The 15472-nt window shown below is 31.3% G+C and overlaps 1 protein-coding gene across 1 annotated transcript; it reads left to right on the forward strand.

Moving 5' to 3' along the window:
• The first annotated feature begins 2837 nt into the window (after positions 1-2837).
• On the forward strand, positions 2838-12032 carry LOC124532386 (allantoicase-like). The gene is made up of 8 exons (XM_047107283.1): positions 2838-2993; positions 4237-4435; positions 6280-6360; positions 8440-8600; positions 9067-9223; positions 10431-10577; positions 11004-11182; positions 11482-12032. The coding sequence occupies exons 1-8, from the start codon at positions 2937-2939 to the stop codon at positions 11611-11613; spliced, it is 1113 nt and encodes a 370-aa protein (XP_046963239.1). The 5' UTR covers positions 2838-2936; the 3' UTR covers positions 11614-12032.
• The last annotated feature ends 3440 nt before the right edge of the window (positions 12033-15472 follow it).

The following is a 15472-nucleotide window of genomic DNA, read 5'->3' on the forward strand; positions in this document are numbered from 1 at the left end:
TCATCAGGGGGAGAATATGATCGTCCGCCAACCTATTTAAAAAAAATTGTATTTCAGTAGATATGTTTTTTGTGCCACTGGTGTATTTTATTTTGCCCGCACATTTTTACCATTATTATACTTTAAGTGTTATGTTTTTTTTCTATATGCTTTAAATGAGTATACAATAGAAGTTGTAGATTCAGACTCGGAAATGACTCGGAAAGTATCCGTTAAGATGCATTGGTCTTCTTAGACATTCAAAACGTACATTAATTGAATATATACATTCTTGCTTAGTCAAAAATGTATCAATAATTCTGAAAGATATACCTAATCTGGCACTGACGATATCATTCCATAAAATTGTATGTATATTTGTAAAATAGTACATTTTCTGATGTCACATTATATGTTACAAAATTGTAAAACTGATGGTTTTATCAATTATTTCTAATTTGGTAATTTCTCTCACACCGCAATTTGCTCCAAAACTTCTCATCAAAGGGAGATGAGGTTTTAGCCCAGCGGTGGGAAAATTACAAGATAATATATGAAATGTATGTAAGTGATCGGTTTGTTTACCATATTTACATATAAATTAGTATAACGGAGAGCATTTCATTGACTCATTTATACTACACATAAAAAACCAGCTATTCTTGTCTAATCTATTTCAAGAATTGTAATTTTCCTTTCAATTAACCGTTTTTCTGTTTATCACCATTTTTTCACGAACAACTCAAGGCTTACGTTTATAATACTCATTCTATTATAAAAAATGTACGTGAATCGCTAAAGCAAGCTATTCATGAAGTTCTTATTTTAGAATTATTTTTGCATAAGTAGTACAAATAGCAATAGTACAATCGTTAGCAAAATTACATTTAATTAATATTTTATACTAATTTAACATATAATATGACACAATATCATTTATTTTAAACGGTTTAAAAACAACATCTAAATTTATGTGTTATGTAAGTATTTACTAGTTATTTTTTTTTGGAATTAATAATAAAGTTATTTAAGTCTTATTTAGTTATTATAACTTGTTATATTCGTGAATATTATTTTAACATCCAAATAAATAGAAAAAAAATAAAAAAATCGCTTAGAGAAATACTGAAAAAAACCTTTATTAAAGGTATAACACCTTATAATATAGGGTAGTCTAGAGGATGGGAAAACGATTCAAAGCTGAAAATGCTGCTGGCATTCTTACCACCATTACACACTAAGACCTTCTCCTCCATTTAAATGGGTGTTTGAATTACAAACACAAATAAAGCACATGAAAATACAGTGAAGCTTGCCTGGGTAAACACGCGTTCTAACCCCTGGCCGCCACGGCTTACATTATTTGTACATAAACTATTTTTATTTGTATTCAATTAAGGCATTCATAAATGTTTCAGTATCTAGAACCGGCTTATTTTAAATATGTTTTGCACCAAAAACATTTACCCATTTATAATTACTTCTATAATCATTTAGCTGAAATGGACTTAAAATATAAATTGAAATGAGTAATAATTAAAATAATAAATCCAATTTTAATTGAGTATTATATCAATTGAAAAGAGAACACAACACTCATATTTCAATTAAAACAGCTTCATTTATGTTACGATATAATGTTTAACATACTTTATAACTAGAAGATTAATTAATTTTAAACGAAATACGAATGTATTCATAGTTTTAATCACTCTTTAACGTTTAATTTAAAATATTTGTACACTATATAATAAGTACAAGCATATAATGTGAAAAAATTGGCAGACGATGGAAATTATTAGGAAGAGATTGATGGCTAGTGTGGAAGACATGCCGTAGCGTGACCGTTTATCCTGGATTAACTGACAAAAGGGGGGAATCTTACAGTACAACGAAGCTAGAGAACTGTAAACTTTAAACATCTCTTTTATCATATTAGTAGAGGCCATATATGTAGATGTTGAAAATGACAAAGATGACGATAAAAATAAACATATTTCATTACAATAGCATTGATGTGATGATGGCCCAGTCGTTAGAACGCGTGCATCTGAACCGATGATGGTTCAAACCCAAGCTAGCAACACTGAATATTCATGTGCTTAATTTGTGTTTGTAATTCATCTCGTGCTTGGCGGTGAACCTGCATGTCTTATCTCGTGCTAGGTGTAGAAGGAAAATATTCTGAGGAAATCTGCATATATCTAAGCCCAGTTGTGGGAAATTTACAGACTTCTGTTGTTGTTTTTATTGCGTTGATGTTAAAATCACTTAATAATAAGGGAACTTAAGTAAATGTATGTATTTATTAAATATTAACAACTTGCCTAACCCGTGTATAACACAACTAAGAACAAACTCACTACTAACTAAGTCATCTTCTAATGAATTATTGACTTCGTAATTTGATGGATTAATATTTACAACAAAGTTTTAAGAACATAGTGAAATGTGGACGACATTAATATCGTTAGATATTGGGATCATATTAAAGCTATTAGAATGACATATAAAACAAACTAATTGATAACAATTATATTTGGTTAATTAAGGCGTCTATGTGTTCACACACACACACATAAAAAATATGTTAGAACAGAATTAAAAAATAGCTCAGAGTTTTAATGATCAGCTGACTTTGGAGACTGTTTTAAATTCTTGGAGAGTTTCACATTTAAAAATATAAATTTTTATCTATTATGAATTATAAATAATTTATAACCATCGAAGATAATAATAATGTTTAATTGTTTACAGCTTTTTCCACCTAACTGTACCAAGTGCCTCTGAAGTGAATTGATCTTAGTATTTCCATAGATAAGGCGTTTATGCGTGCACTTGGAACTATCGATTACAATATCACCTATATATTGGACTGTCTCGCGGAGCAAACGATCAGTGACACATAGTCGACTCGTTCCGAATTAATCGATTAAAAAATCGTTTATAACGGAAAAATGATCGAGACCAACGTGCCCGCTTTTGCTGAACTCAGCGAATTTGCAAGTTTGACTGTAAGTTTTTTTTTTATTTAATTATACATTAAAACCTCTTTTAATGTATTAAAATATATGTTAATTTTTTTAAAAAGTATATTTTAACGTTTTTATTAATTTAAATTAATGTTAAATTATTATGTATTATGTATCGGATATAATTGTATTGAGTGGAATTTTATGTGTTCCAATTATGTTCAGTGAATAAATTATTACTTCTGAGATAAAACTTTTGAATTGGAATAGGTACAATTAAAAAAGTGATATCTGTAGTATATATGGAAATAAATTAAACTATATCTGTGTACCATGCACAAATATGGAACTCACAGTGTATGATGTGTGTGTGTACGTGTCAATACACGTAGCAACTATTAGTTACCCTGTATTCTAATTCATGACGTAATCAAATAAAATGATATTCTGAACATCTGTTTGAGAACTATTATGCGGTATCTTAATATTATAATTAGTACCGGATATAGTTAGTAATTTTTAAACCGTCGCTTATGAGGCGGTTCCCAATTTTCGGGAAATTGGATCCAATCTTGGACAATTGATTGGATTTTTCTGTAAAACATTCTCAACACCAGTATTTTTATTACGTACATTCTATGTACTCACGAGCTTTTACATTGCCACATACATAATTGTGAGTTGTAGTAGTATTGATGTGTTGAGACTTACATATCTTATTTATCTCCAAAATGTTCTACATTAAAACAAATAGTTTTTTCTAACTTAGAAAAGCTAGTCAATATATAAAATTTTACTTTGCTTCGCTTCGCAGTTTCATTTACTTTAAACTAAGTATATCAATTCAACTCTGTTGGATTTCATATCTATAATCCATCTTTATGTGAACAAATATATACCAAAGATAACTGTTTCACAAATAATGTAAAAGTTGATTTATTCTTGACAAAAGTTACATAGTACATAACTCCACAAGCAACAACTCTGAAGTAAGCATTTCTTTAAAACGTTACTTTATGGTAGGGCAAGCTCGTCTGGATAGACCACCAAACATTATTACTTAGTATTGTTGTGTTACAGTATATAGGGTAATTGAGCCAATGAAACTACAGACACAAGAGATATAATATCTTAGTTCCTAATGTTGGTGGCACATTGGCGATACAAGGAATATTTCTTACAGCTACATTATGACCTTCGTTATCTTAGTCGTCTCGGACTCGGCTCGTATGCTTACCTGTAAAGGTTGTCATGCTCAGATTACTCAAAACTAATAATATTCCAGGCCGGTGGATCGGTGATCTTCGCAACTGATGATTTCTTCGCCCCGTGCGAGAACATGTTACTCGATACAGAACCAGTTTTCATCGCTGATAAGTACACTGAGTTCGGAAAATGGATGGACGGCTGGGAAACGAGACGGAAAAGAATACCTGGCCATGATTGGTGCATCCTGAAACTTGCCACCAAGTGTGTCATTCGAGGTAAGATATATCATAGTGACAAAAGTAACAATAGACAAAAGTAAGAATAGGAAAGGATTAGTGAACAGATTCCATTTTTGAAAAGCAATTGATGATGATTCAACCGAAAAATAGAAATGTACAGTTAAATTTCAATGATAAATGATTTTAAGGTTTCCAAACGAAATGCCAAATTTTAAAGGTTTACCGAGAAATTCGAATAAAGAACATTATTTTGGTTTCGGGCTAAATTTTCTTTACAATTTAAACTAAGGCTGGTTACAGAACTAGGGTCCTCCCTCAAATATCGTGACGCTAATAAATCACGATTTATTTTAGATTAACGGACGATAAAATGCCTCGGATTTTCATTGTAAACACGGACTCACTTTGTTACAAAATCACTGATAACATTTGGTTACTTGATTTATTTTTTTAATAAAATTCTAAACGTTGTTGTGAGTTAAGAGGCTATTAATAAAATACAGTCTTTTATAAATTTAAGTGCTAGTATTTATTATCTGTCATCAAAATGAAAAAATATCCCTCATTGCAATCATCGTAATTAATTAACCCTTCCACGTAACGTGAACTGCATCATTTCTTTCTGATCATATATATATATCTATATATCATTACCAGCCATATATTATATAATATATACTATCAATGCCTGCCACTTCTTGAAAAGGTGACTGCCATCTTTATCATCATCATCAATATCATTAATGTCAGTATTTTCTGCTTTATTTTATTACCAGTGCATTTGAAGGAAAGCGGAAAAATACTTTTTAACTTTATACTTAACGAAATAAACAAGGCTTTTTTTAATTTGGAATACACAGTAAATTACAACAAGAGCAAATCCGAATCCGATATAATTAATTTTTTTACAGAATCTTGTAAAATATTAACTAAAGTTTCGAACACGTCATATGTAAAATTAGTTGAACGATAGTCTTTAAGGTGTTAACTAGTAAAAAAAAATGAAAATATAAACGAATATATAAGGAAATTAAAAGTTAATAATTAATCTAGCAAAATTTATGTTACAGATATTCTGTCCTTTTTCATCAAACGTAAAATTACCGACATATGAGCGAGATAAAATATTAACGTAACTCACTATGCATCGTTCATTAGTAGAGAGCAAAGGCTTTGTATTAAAACTTTATATTAAATTACATCTATATTACATATATCTTCAATATCATTGAAGTATTAATATATGTTATTGAAATATGATATTAATAAATGGATATTAATTAATCAGATCCATCTGAGGTGGTCATATTTGCATGGGTAGTATTCGTTTTAATTATAAATAATAATTACTTTAACCCGCCAGAAATAAATAATGCATATTGGTTTCATTTGACAAAATGAAATTATGATTTAATCACCACGTCGTGCTTAAGCATTGGTGTTCCGTTTTTTTTTTTTAATTTTAACAAGCTCATATGCAGCAAGAGTGTTTTAATTAAATTTGTTTTTTTTTTTTAATTATGTTCGACCATAACCTGTGTGTATATTGAAACAATTCCTTGTTTTATTTTGACAATTCTATCTTATGACATTAAAAAATGTTTTTTTTTTTAATTTATATTGAAAAACCACGGTACCACCTGATGATAAGAGACAATACGCTGCTTCTTTCTATCGTTACACTGGCTTACTCAGGGTTAGTAAGTAACCCAAGTGAAGTACGACAATACCAAACATTAATGTTTGGCTGAAGAATATATGATGTATTGGTTGTACCGATATAGGCTTGCACAGAAACCTACCAAGTTAAAATACGATACAGTTTTTTTATATTAGGATATTTTGTACTGATTAATTGTATTCATAAATTTTCCTCATAGGTCTACTGGTTGATACGGCATTCTTTACGGGAAACTACGCGCCGAAGTATTCCATTCAAGCTGCGTGCTTAACACCTGAAGGTAAATATATATAACTTTAATATCATATGTAACGTTTTATCAGCTGCCAAACAAACTGCCACTTCATCCAAGTTGACATTAAATAGTGAAAATTATATTGTTTGAGATTGATTCGAAATAAAGAGGCTAAATGTATACATATAATAAAATTGGAGTGTATGTATTATTAAAATACCCCATTTTACTTAATGTTTATATATATTTTACACGGTAAATATACCAAAATAATATTTTTTACAATTTTTGTCGGTCTGTCAGTTCGTCTGTTTGTTCCGCCTAATCTCTGGAACGGCTGGACCGATTTTGACGGGACTTTTACTGGCAGATAACTGATAAAATAGGGAGTAACTTAGGCTTCGATAATTTTTCTTTTGTTATATTCAAAGGCGTACAAGGTCGCAGGCAGAGCTAGTTATTTGAATATAAAGAATAATTACGTATAAGATTAAACTTAAGAACACATCTGCTAAAATTATGCTGCGTTTTGAAACAGTCAGTAGAAGGGTTATAATAATACATTTATTTACTAGAAAAACCAAAGCCTTAGTTCCAAATGATGTCGAGAATTAATCTAAAGATATTTTAACTAACTTATTAAATATTGAAGTCAACGCGTAATCTTAAACATATAACAGTAAAACAAGTATAAAATCTATAAAATAAAACAATAAAATATTACTTATAAAATAAATATTACATATTTACAAAGCGACAATAGTTGATGCCTTGTTGTATCAAAATATATATTTAAACAGACACAGTAAAAAAACAATGAAAGATGTTAACAAAACCTGTGTTGATACAGTTTGCGGATTTTGAATTCATTATTTTATTAATTTAATACACAATACAAACTGTCAACACCGATTATTTAATTGTTTTTACAATAACATATGTAGAGAATAACAATTTTCTTTTAATAATTGAAAAATAAGCTATTTAAAAGAGCTGATATGGCCCAGTGGTTAAAACGCGTGCATCTTAACCGATGATGCCGAGTTCAAACCCAGGCAAGCACCACTGAACATTCATGTGCTTAATTTGTTTTTATAATTTATCTCATGTCAGAGGTGAAGGAAAACATCGTGAGGAATCTTATAATCTAATTTCATCGAAATTCTGCCACATGTGCATTCCACTAACCCGCATTGGAACAGCGTATTGGAATATGTTCCAAAATCTCTTCTTAATGGGAGTCGAGGCCTAAGCACAACAGTGGAAAATTTACAGGCTATTACTGTTTGTTACTGTAAGCTATTTAAAACTAAAAGGTTGAAAGCTGCATGTTATAAGGTTTATTATTAACGTGATATATTACTTTTTAATCGTGAGATTATTGGATTAACTTCATATTTTATTAAAAGCGTTATAGTTATAGTTTAATCAGTGGCTGTCATCGGAAATGTTTATCGCTTTTGCACGCGAATTTCTACGGATAAAGTAACTTGGTATATTCGCGCTGCATATTAAACTACTCATATCAGTAAAATGTATATACTAATTCACGTTTATTTTTAAAAAAAATCGTTTTACTAAATAAAAATTGTACTCATTTGTACTTGGTAATAAGGCTTATTTATCATATTTTTTACTTCAAAGCAGCAATTTTTCCAATTTGAAGGATGTGTTTATTTAGAAGGACGTAATATTTTGATTCCTAAGATTATACTAATGCGTATAGATAGTGGTGACCACATACCATCAGATGGCTGATATTGTCAAATCAAACTGACTACCCATATGGTATAACTTGCCTATATGGTATAAAGTTCAAACTTGCATTACAATTTCATACATTTATCAATCAATCAATCAAAATATATTCTATTAATAAATATATTTAAGTATACTTTTACAAGCACTTTTGAATCGTTATTTAACAACTATATTATTATACAAAATACGAAGTGATTTTATAAGAGAATTTTCAAAACAATTAAATATGTAATCACGTAAAAAACAATTGCCCTTTTTTCGAAATCCGTTTCACGCAACATACGGCCAATTATTTGGAATTTATCTTAACACAGTCCGAGCACTAAACGTCGACACACCGCTAATTATTTACCGTAATTACAGAAGAAGCATTATTGCCGAGGAGGGACACGCAAATGGGGGCAGCGTGCAGTGAATGTGACTTGAAACGGGTAGAACAGCTTAAGTCTGACAAATGGGAGGAAATCGTCCCTATAACGGCGCTGCGACCCGGCTATGAAGAGTCCAGAATGAACTATCAGAAGGTATTTTTCCTCTACTTATATAACCCTCGACAGATTTGGACATTAAGAAGTACTCTGATCCAACTGTAACTTATTAGCACATGTTATTTATGGAAAATTAGAAGTAACGATTTTACCACAACACTACTCGACCACGGATGTCGAGGAAATTTGGATATTTATGTATGGTTTATATATTATTTAGTTATTATATTTATTTCTTCTATCTAAGATAAGGATCGATACTTACGATTAATAAAAAAAATAGTTATGATAAAATGTAGAATATTTTAGAAATATATTTGAAGGGTAAATTTATGATAATACAGTCGAATTGCTAAATTATACTTTCTCGCAACTACATAGCCGTTTTGAAGATGAAAAATGAAAAATATGTTTCAAAATTTCTATCTAAAAACTTAAGCATAATACGTCAGCTTAAATTAATGATAACCCTAAAAACTATATAGTATATATATTTTTTTAGGTACTATGTGATGAAGCTTGGACATACATAAGAGTGAATATATACCCGGATGGAGGTATCGCTAGATTGAGGGTTTTCGGTGAAGCGAAGCCAGAGGCGCCCCCCGCTGATCAACTCGTCGATCTAGCTTCAATGTTATCAGGAACTACTTGCTTAGGTAAAATTAATTCCCAAATTCATTGTACTATTTTATAAGCAAATCGGATCAAATCAGAAGTCATATTTGTGAGGATTAAAATTTTTTAAGACCACTATTCTTGGTAGGGCTTGGTACAACCGGCTGGATAGGTTGAACCCAATTATTGTATACAAACGCCGAATATCCATAAAAACATCTGTATTTCATAATACTAATATTATTATGTTCCGGTTTGGTAACCTAGTACCAATATGAACAAGGGACTTAACATCTTAGTTCCTATGGTCGGCGGTGTGCTGGCATAAAGGCCTCAGTGCCAAGTGTAATCACTCACCCAATTAGGTGGTCCATTTGTGCCACCTATATTAGCTTTCACGAAAATATATTATGAAAAATTAAATAAGGTTATATTACGTTGAAAAAAATCACAAAAAAAATACACTTATCAAATTTAATGCGTTTTTACATTACTTCTAAAATACAAACAAATAGTTCCAAATAGTAATCTCACTGTACAAAAACAAGTTCTAAGTTTTAGAATTGTATTTACGTGGAGAAATTCGTGTGGTTTAGATATGCGGTAACTAATAGTATCGCGTCCACAAATTCTATCCCAGGGCGATCCAAACGAATCGCTGCAATTTCACAAACTGCACTCCTTAAGACGCCTCTTTGTCACGATAGCATTTATGCATCTAAAATGTGAATCGTCCCCGAAGCGAGCGAACAAGTTAACAGACTTAACGAGATCCTCTCTAATGAATCTGAATCTTATTAGATTTTCTTATGGTTTATACTTTGTTGTATTTTTATACTATTTAACATCGTATACGAGAAAAGTATTACTGAAATATTTAGATAGACATGTATCTAAATATAAATAAATCGGAAGTATGTTTGTTTGTCAGTTACGCATTTATAGCTAAACCTAATTTTATGAAGTTTGCCTCAAGTGAGGACATTGACCTCCTTACGCTGAAGTCACGAGCATAACTTATAATATATAAAATATACCAAATTTCTCTAAGAACACACAAGTGTATCCATATACAAATCATTTTAGGTATTTTAATCCTCCAAGAGTTCCTTCTGTATATATAAACGCACAAAGAAAATTTCTCAACCAAAATAATAAAAAAACAAGACATTTGGCTTCGTATAATTCTCATGCAATATAAACATTTTATGTTCTTTCCTGTACTACAACACAATACTTCTGTTATAGGTTATTCCAATGCACACTATGGTCATCCTAGAAATATTATCAAGCCCGGTAAAGGAGACACGATGGCTGATGGTTGGGAGACAGCCAGGCGTCTTGACAGACCTGACGTTCTTGAAGCTACGGATGATGGCACTTTAATAGTAACAGGTATACATGCCTTAAAGACATATGAGATATTTTATTCCATCTTCATGCATCTAACTATCCAAATGAACCTAGTTAACTTGAATTGATTTAACATCAGTAATTTAAGTCATTTAATTCTTAGTGGCTGGTCTTTGTACAAACCCGGGTAGATACCACCCAATCATCAGATATTCTACCACCAAATAACGGTCCTCAGTATACTACAGTTTTTCGGTTTAAAGGGTGAGTGAACCAGTATAACTACAGGGACATAATATCTTAGTTACCAAGGTTGGTGTCGCATTGGTGATGTGAGGAATGGTGAATATTTCTTACAGTGCCATTTATGACCATTAACCATCAAGTGGCCTATAAGCTCGCCCGCCAAAATATCCCATAAAAAAACGGTTTTTATTTTCGTATCGTAATTGTTAATATTGTTCGCAGGAGAAGAATGGGCAGTTTTCAAGTTAGGTTTCTGTGGAAGAATAAAAAACATATGTGTTGATACAACACATTTCAAAGGCAACTTCCCTGATTCCATCAAAGTCGAGGGAGCTCTACTGGATAAGGAGTGGTCAAACACAAGATCGACCAAATGGTACAACATTTTGAAACAAAGCAAGGTAATTGAAGTTACCTTCCTAAAAAATTACTTGGCGGTAGAAATTTTTGCAAGTATGTCTATGCAAAATGAATCCTATCTAATATAATAAATGCGAATGTAAGTTTATTTATTAGTAACGTTATCGAATTAACTATTTATGACAAGACTGCAAACATATCGCAAATTACACAAAATGAAATAAAATACGTAAAATTGACGTGTGAAGTCGAGGGAGAAAACTATTAAAGAAAAAAATAATTACTTTCCTAAGAGCGATTCCATTGAATTTATTTTAAGTCTTATTATTTTTTTTTCCAGCTCTCAGCGAACAAAGAACATTGGTTCTCGTGCAATTCTGACGCTATCTCGCATATCAGAGTCACAATGGCGCCTGACGGTGGAATTAGCAGAATAAGGACGTTCGGCCACGTTGAACCGACAATCCTTTGATTTTTTTATAGCTGGAACGCTTTTTTTTAATCTGAAAATATCGCACTTAGGGATTACTGATATGAACGAGTTACACGCAACAATGAATAGCGCAAACTTTTTGCACAGTCAAACTAAAAATGCAGAACGATATTAAACTGTCAACGGCTTCTAAAATTACAATTGATAACCTACCAACAACAACATTATACAAGTATATACAAGTATTATTCGTAGATTGACTGTGCAAACTATATAACATTAATAAATACAGTTTTAAACATAACGTTTTAAAATTTGCTGTTTAAATGTTCTTCGCGATTGAGTAATTATTATTGTTAAAAACCCCAATTAATTAATTGTGATATTATTTATGTTAAATTTTAAGTATTCTTATGGTGCAATGTATTTTTTGAATTAAGTTAATGTACTCACTCGTAATTTTGTTGTCGATTTAATTAAAATAATTGTATTGTTTGTTTAAATGTTCACTGAAAGTATTATTAATTATTAATAAATGATAAATATGTTATAAAGTTTCTTTTTTTAATTAATACTACTCATAGGTGTTGGAAAAAACTTGTGAATAATTATTTAATTATACGTTCTACACATAAAATAAAATAAGGCAATCCTGAATTGCTCCCCTAAGTCATACGATGACAAGTAATTATTATTAATAACATCATCAAAGAAATGAATTCTTGATTTTAAGCGCATATCACACTTAAATTTAAGCTGTGATACTACTTGGTGATAAGGCCTGTAAACCCAAATTACACATAAAATATATATATCTAAGTAACGAGTGAAAAAATAACTATAAATAAAATTAGAGCCCATAATTATATTTTATATTTTATTGTTCCAAATTTAAATGGGCCGAAAATGTATGTTTATCTAACAATTTGATATATTCCAAAAAAAGACGAGCTATGATGGTCCAGTAGTTAGAACGCGTGCATCTTAACCGATGCTTGCGGGTTCAAACCCAGGCAAGCACCACAATATAAATGTGCTTAATTTGTGTTTATAATTCATCTCGTGCTCGGCGGTGAAGAAAACATCGTGAGGAAACCTACATGTGTCTAATTTCATCGAAATTCAGCCACATGTGCATTCCACCAACCCGCATTGTAACAGCGCGGTGGAATATGTTCCAAAACCTCTACTTAAAGGAAGAGGGGGCCTTATCTCAGCAGTGGGATATTTACGGGCTGTTACTTTACTTTTTTTACTTTACAAAAAAATACTGATTTGATGATATACTTCTGTGTTCTGTGAAAAAATCATTAAAAGTTCGGATAAAAATCAATTAAAATCACAAGAAATAAAATTTTAACAAAAAGAAAAACCGACTTCAAACAAAATATTATTTTAAAACAAATAAAAATACACTAAAAAGCAATCAAAATAATTGCATATTTAATATATTTTTTTAGAGTCCTAGGTAAAATGAAATGAAAAATATTAGACTATTTAAAAGTCGATTTACGATTATATAACGTAGTTATAGTCATTGTTATATTTGGAGCCGGTGTCAGCCAAGAAAACCCTTTAGTATCTATCCAAAAACAATTCAAAAAAATTATCAAAATCGGTCCACCTAGTAAAAAGTTATGAGGTAACAAACATAAAAAAAATACAGATGAATTGATAATCTCCTCCTTTTTGAAGTCGGTTGAAAATGATCAGTCGCCCTAAAGCAACAGAGGCGTGGAGGCACAAATAATTATATCATGAATTAGTTGAATCATTTAATTTCAATCAGTAATCTATAATTTATTTACTTATATTTAAAACAACCTTTAAAACAATATTTAGTAACGTTATTATAATTTGACTATATCGAGAAATTTATTAACTCGTCGGAATTGAAGACCTCCGTGGTCGAGTTATGTGTTTACCGATTTTCATGGGTACGCCACTCCGAGGTCACGGGTTCGATTCCCGGCTGAGTCGATGTAGATTATCATTAAGTTTCTATGTTGTTATATGTACATATTTATTTATTTATGATTAAAAAAAAGTCCGTGTTGAGGTCCCAGGGAAAATGCCCCAATTCCCCAAAATCCGGCCCTGTAGAAATTGATAACACTTCGACCTGTTTCAACTGTACGAAAAAAGAGCCCTTGATCTTTCCTCTGTTACTTGACCTGAAGGAGACCACAAATACACTTCACATTTATAATATTAATTATAATAACAAAGTACGATAAGATCTATTATACCGAACCCTCTCCCTTCTATTGTCAGCAAAAGTAAGAAAAATATGAATTCTCCCCCCTAAGCCTGCTACGTAATACTTGAATGACCCCTTTATAGGCTTTTATTTGTCTTGTGTATGATGGCATTTGTATTTTAGATTAATTGACTTTGATATCGCTTAACCGATCTATACTTCTATGACTAAAATAAAGCATTAATATGTTTTTATTTCACAAAAATGTAGGAAATGTTTGTCAGTGGATCTTTCTTTACTTATTTTATAATTTAACAACTTCCACGAGCTCACTTTAAATCACTTTGACATTTTATATTACGCTGGACTTCGAGCTAGTTGTCTTCTTGGAAAACGTGGTCTACGTTTTCCAAGAAAAGTCACTGCCTTCCTTGGAAAATATACATTTTTTTTTTCATTATAATTACGACAAATAGAGTAAGTAACTACAAGCTACCAGTTTTATAAATTACGCCTCTTGAATTATAAGAATTAGTGTTTTAGCACAAGAGTATTCGAACTTATGTTTGCAGTACCGTCCTTAGCGTGAAGGCACAGGGGACCGGATCTAGCAGCCTTGAAATCTGATTTATATTTTTGAAAAATACAGGAGGCTTGTAGTACCACAGATCAAATGTCAGACTGGTTCTAGTTTTATATGCCGAGTCGATAACACTAAATCTTGTATTGTGAACTCTTATTGTGGGAGATGGACCTGTTTTGCTGAACTATCGACTTGGTTGCGTTTGACTATCGATACTTGACCTTGGATACTATTCAGTACATCGATACTCCTATCGATAGTATAGTTTCGATCAATATCGATACTATCGACAGTCTTGCTACCTCTTATTGACAGCGAACTATGTTATGAACCACAGAATTCGACCACCATTCTTACCAACAAGCCCTCATTATCTCGTATACTCATGTCATAATCCACCAAGTGGACGAACGTTAGAAATATGTCGTCACCGTAACTTTATTCGAAGCAATTTTAAAGCAACTCCTGGCCCGTGTTCCGTTCTATGACAAATAGGGTTATAGAACCCAACACGAGCCGTGGAACAGGTCTGCGATATCTAGACACAACTGACACTAAACCGGTTTAATTCTGATCTGAATGCCAGAGGTCAAGATGAGGTTAGGTCATGTCTGATAAGAGACACGCGTTCCTATCTTGATACCTAGGATTCAATGTAGTTATTAATTAAATACTTATAGCAACAGTTTTGTATTTAATATTATTATTGGAGCTATTACTAAGGTCAAACTTCTATGAATTCGGTAAGAAAAAATTTAGACCACATTGACACTTGCTTCCCACAACTTATATATTTTTAACGTAATATTTGGTTAATTTCATATTAATATTTGGTTCATGTACATAAATAATAAATATATATTGGACAACATCACATACATTAATCTGATCCAAACGCTTAAGCACTTGTGTTATGGAAAATCAGAAGTAACGACGGAACCACAAACACCCAGACCCAAGACAACATAGAAAACTAATGAACTTTTTCTACATAAAAAAAAATCTCATGTGAGGGACATATCGTAGTGGGAAAAAAATAAAAAAATAATATAATAACTTTCTAAAAGATAAAAAATGTCTAACAGCCTACCTGCTTCCTGCTAAGCTAACTAGGC

This window comes from Vanessa cardui, chromosome 9 (genome assembly GCF_905220365.1).
Source record: "Vanessa cardui chromosome 9, ilVanCard2.1, whole genome shotgun sequence".
Classification (NCBI taxonomy): domain Eukaryota; kingdom Metazoa; phylum Arthropoda; class Insecta; order Lepidoptera; family Nymphalidae; genus Vanessa; species Vanessa cardui.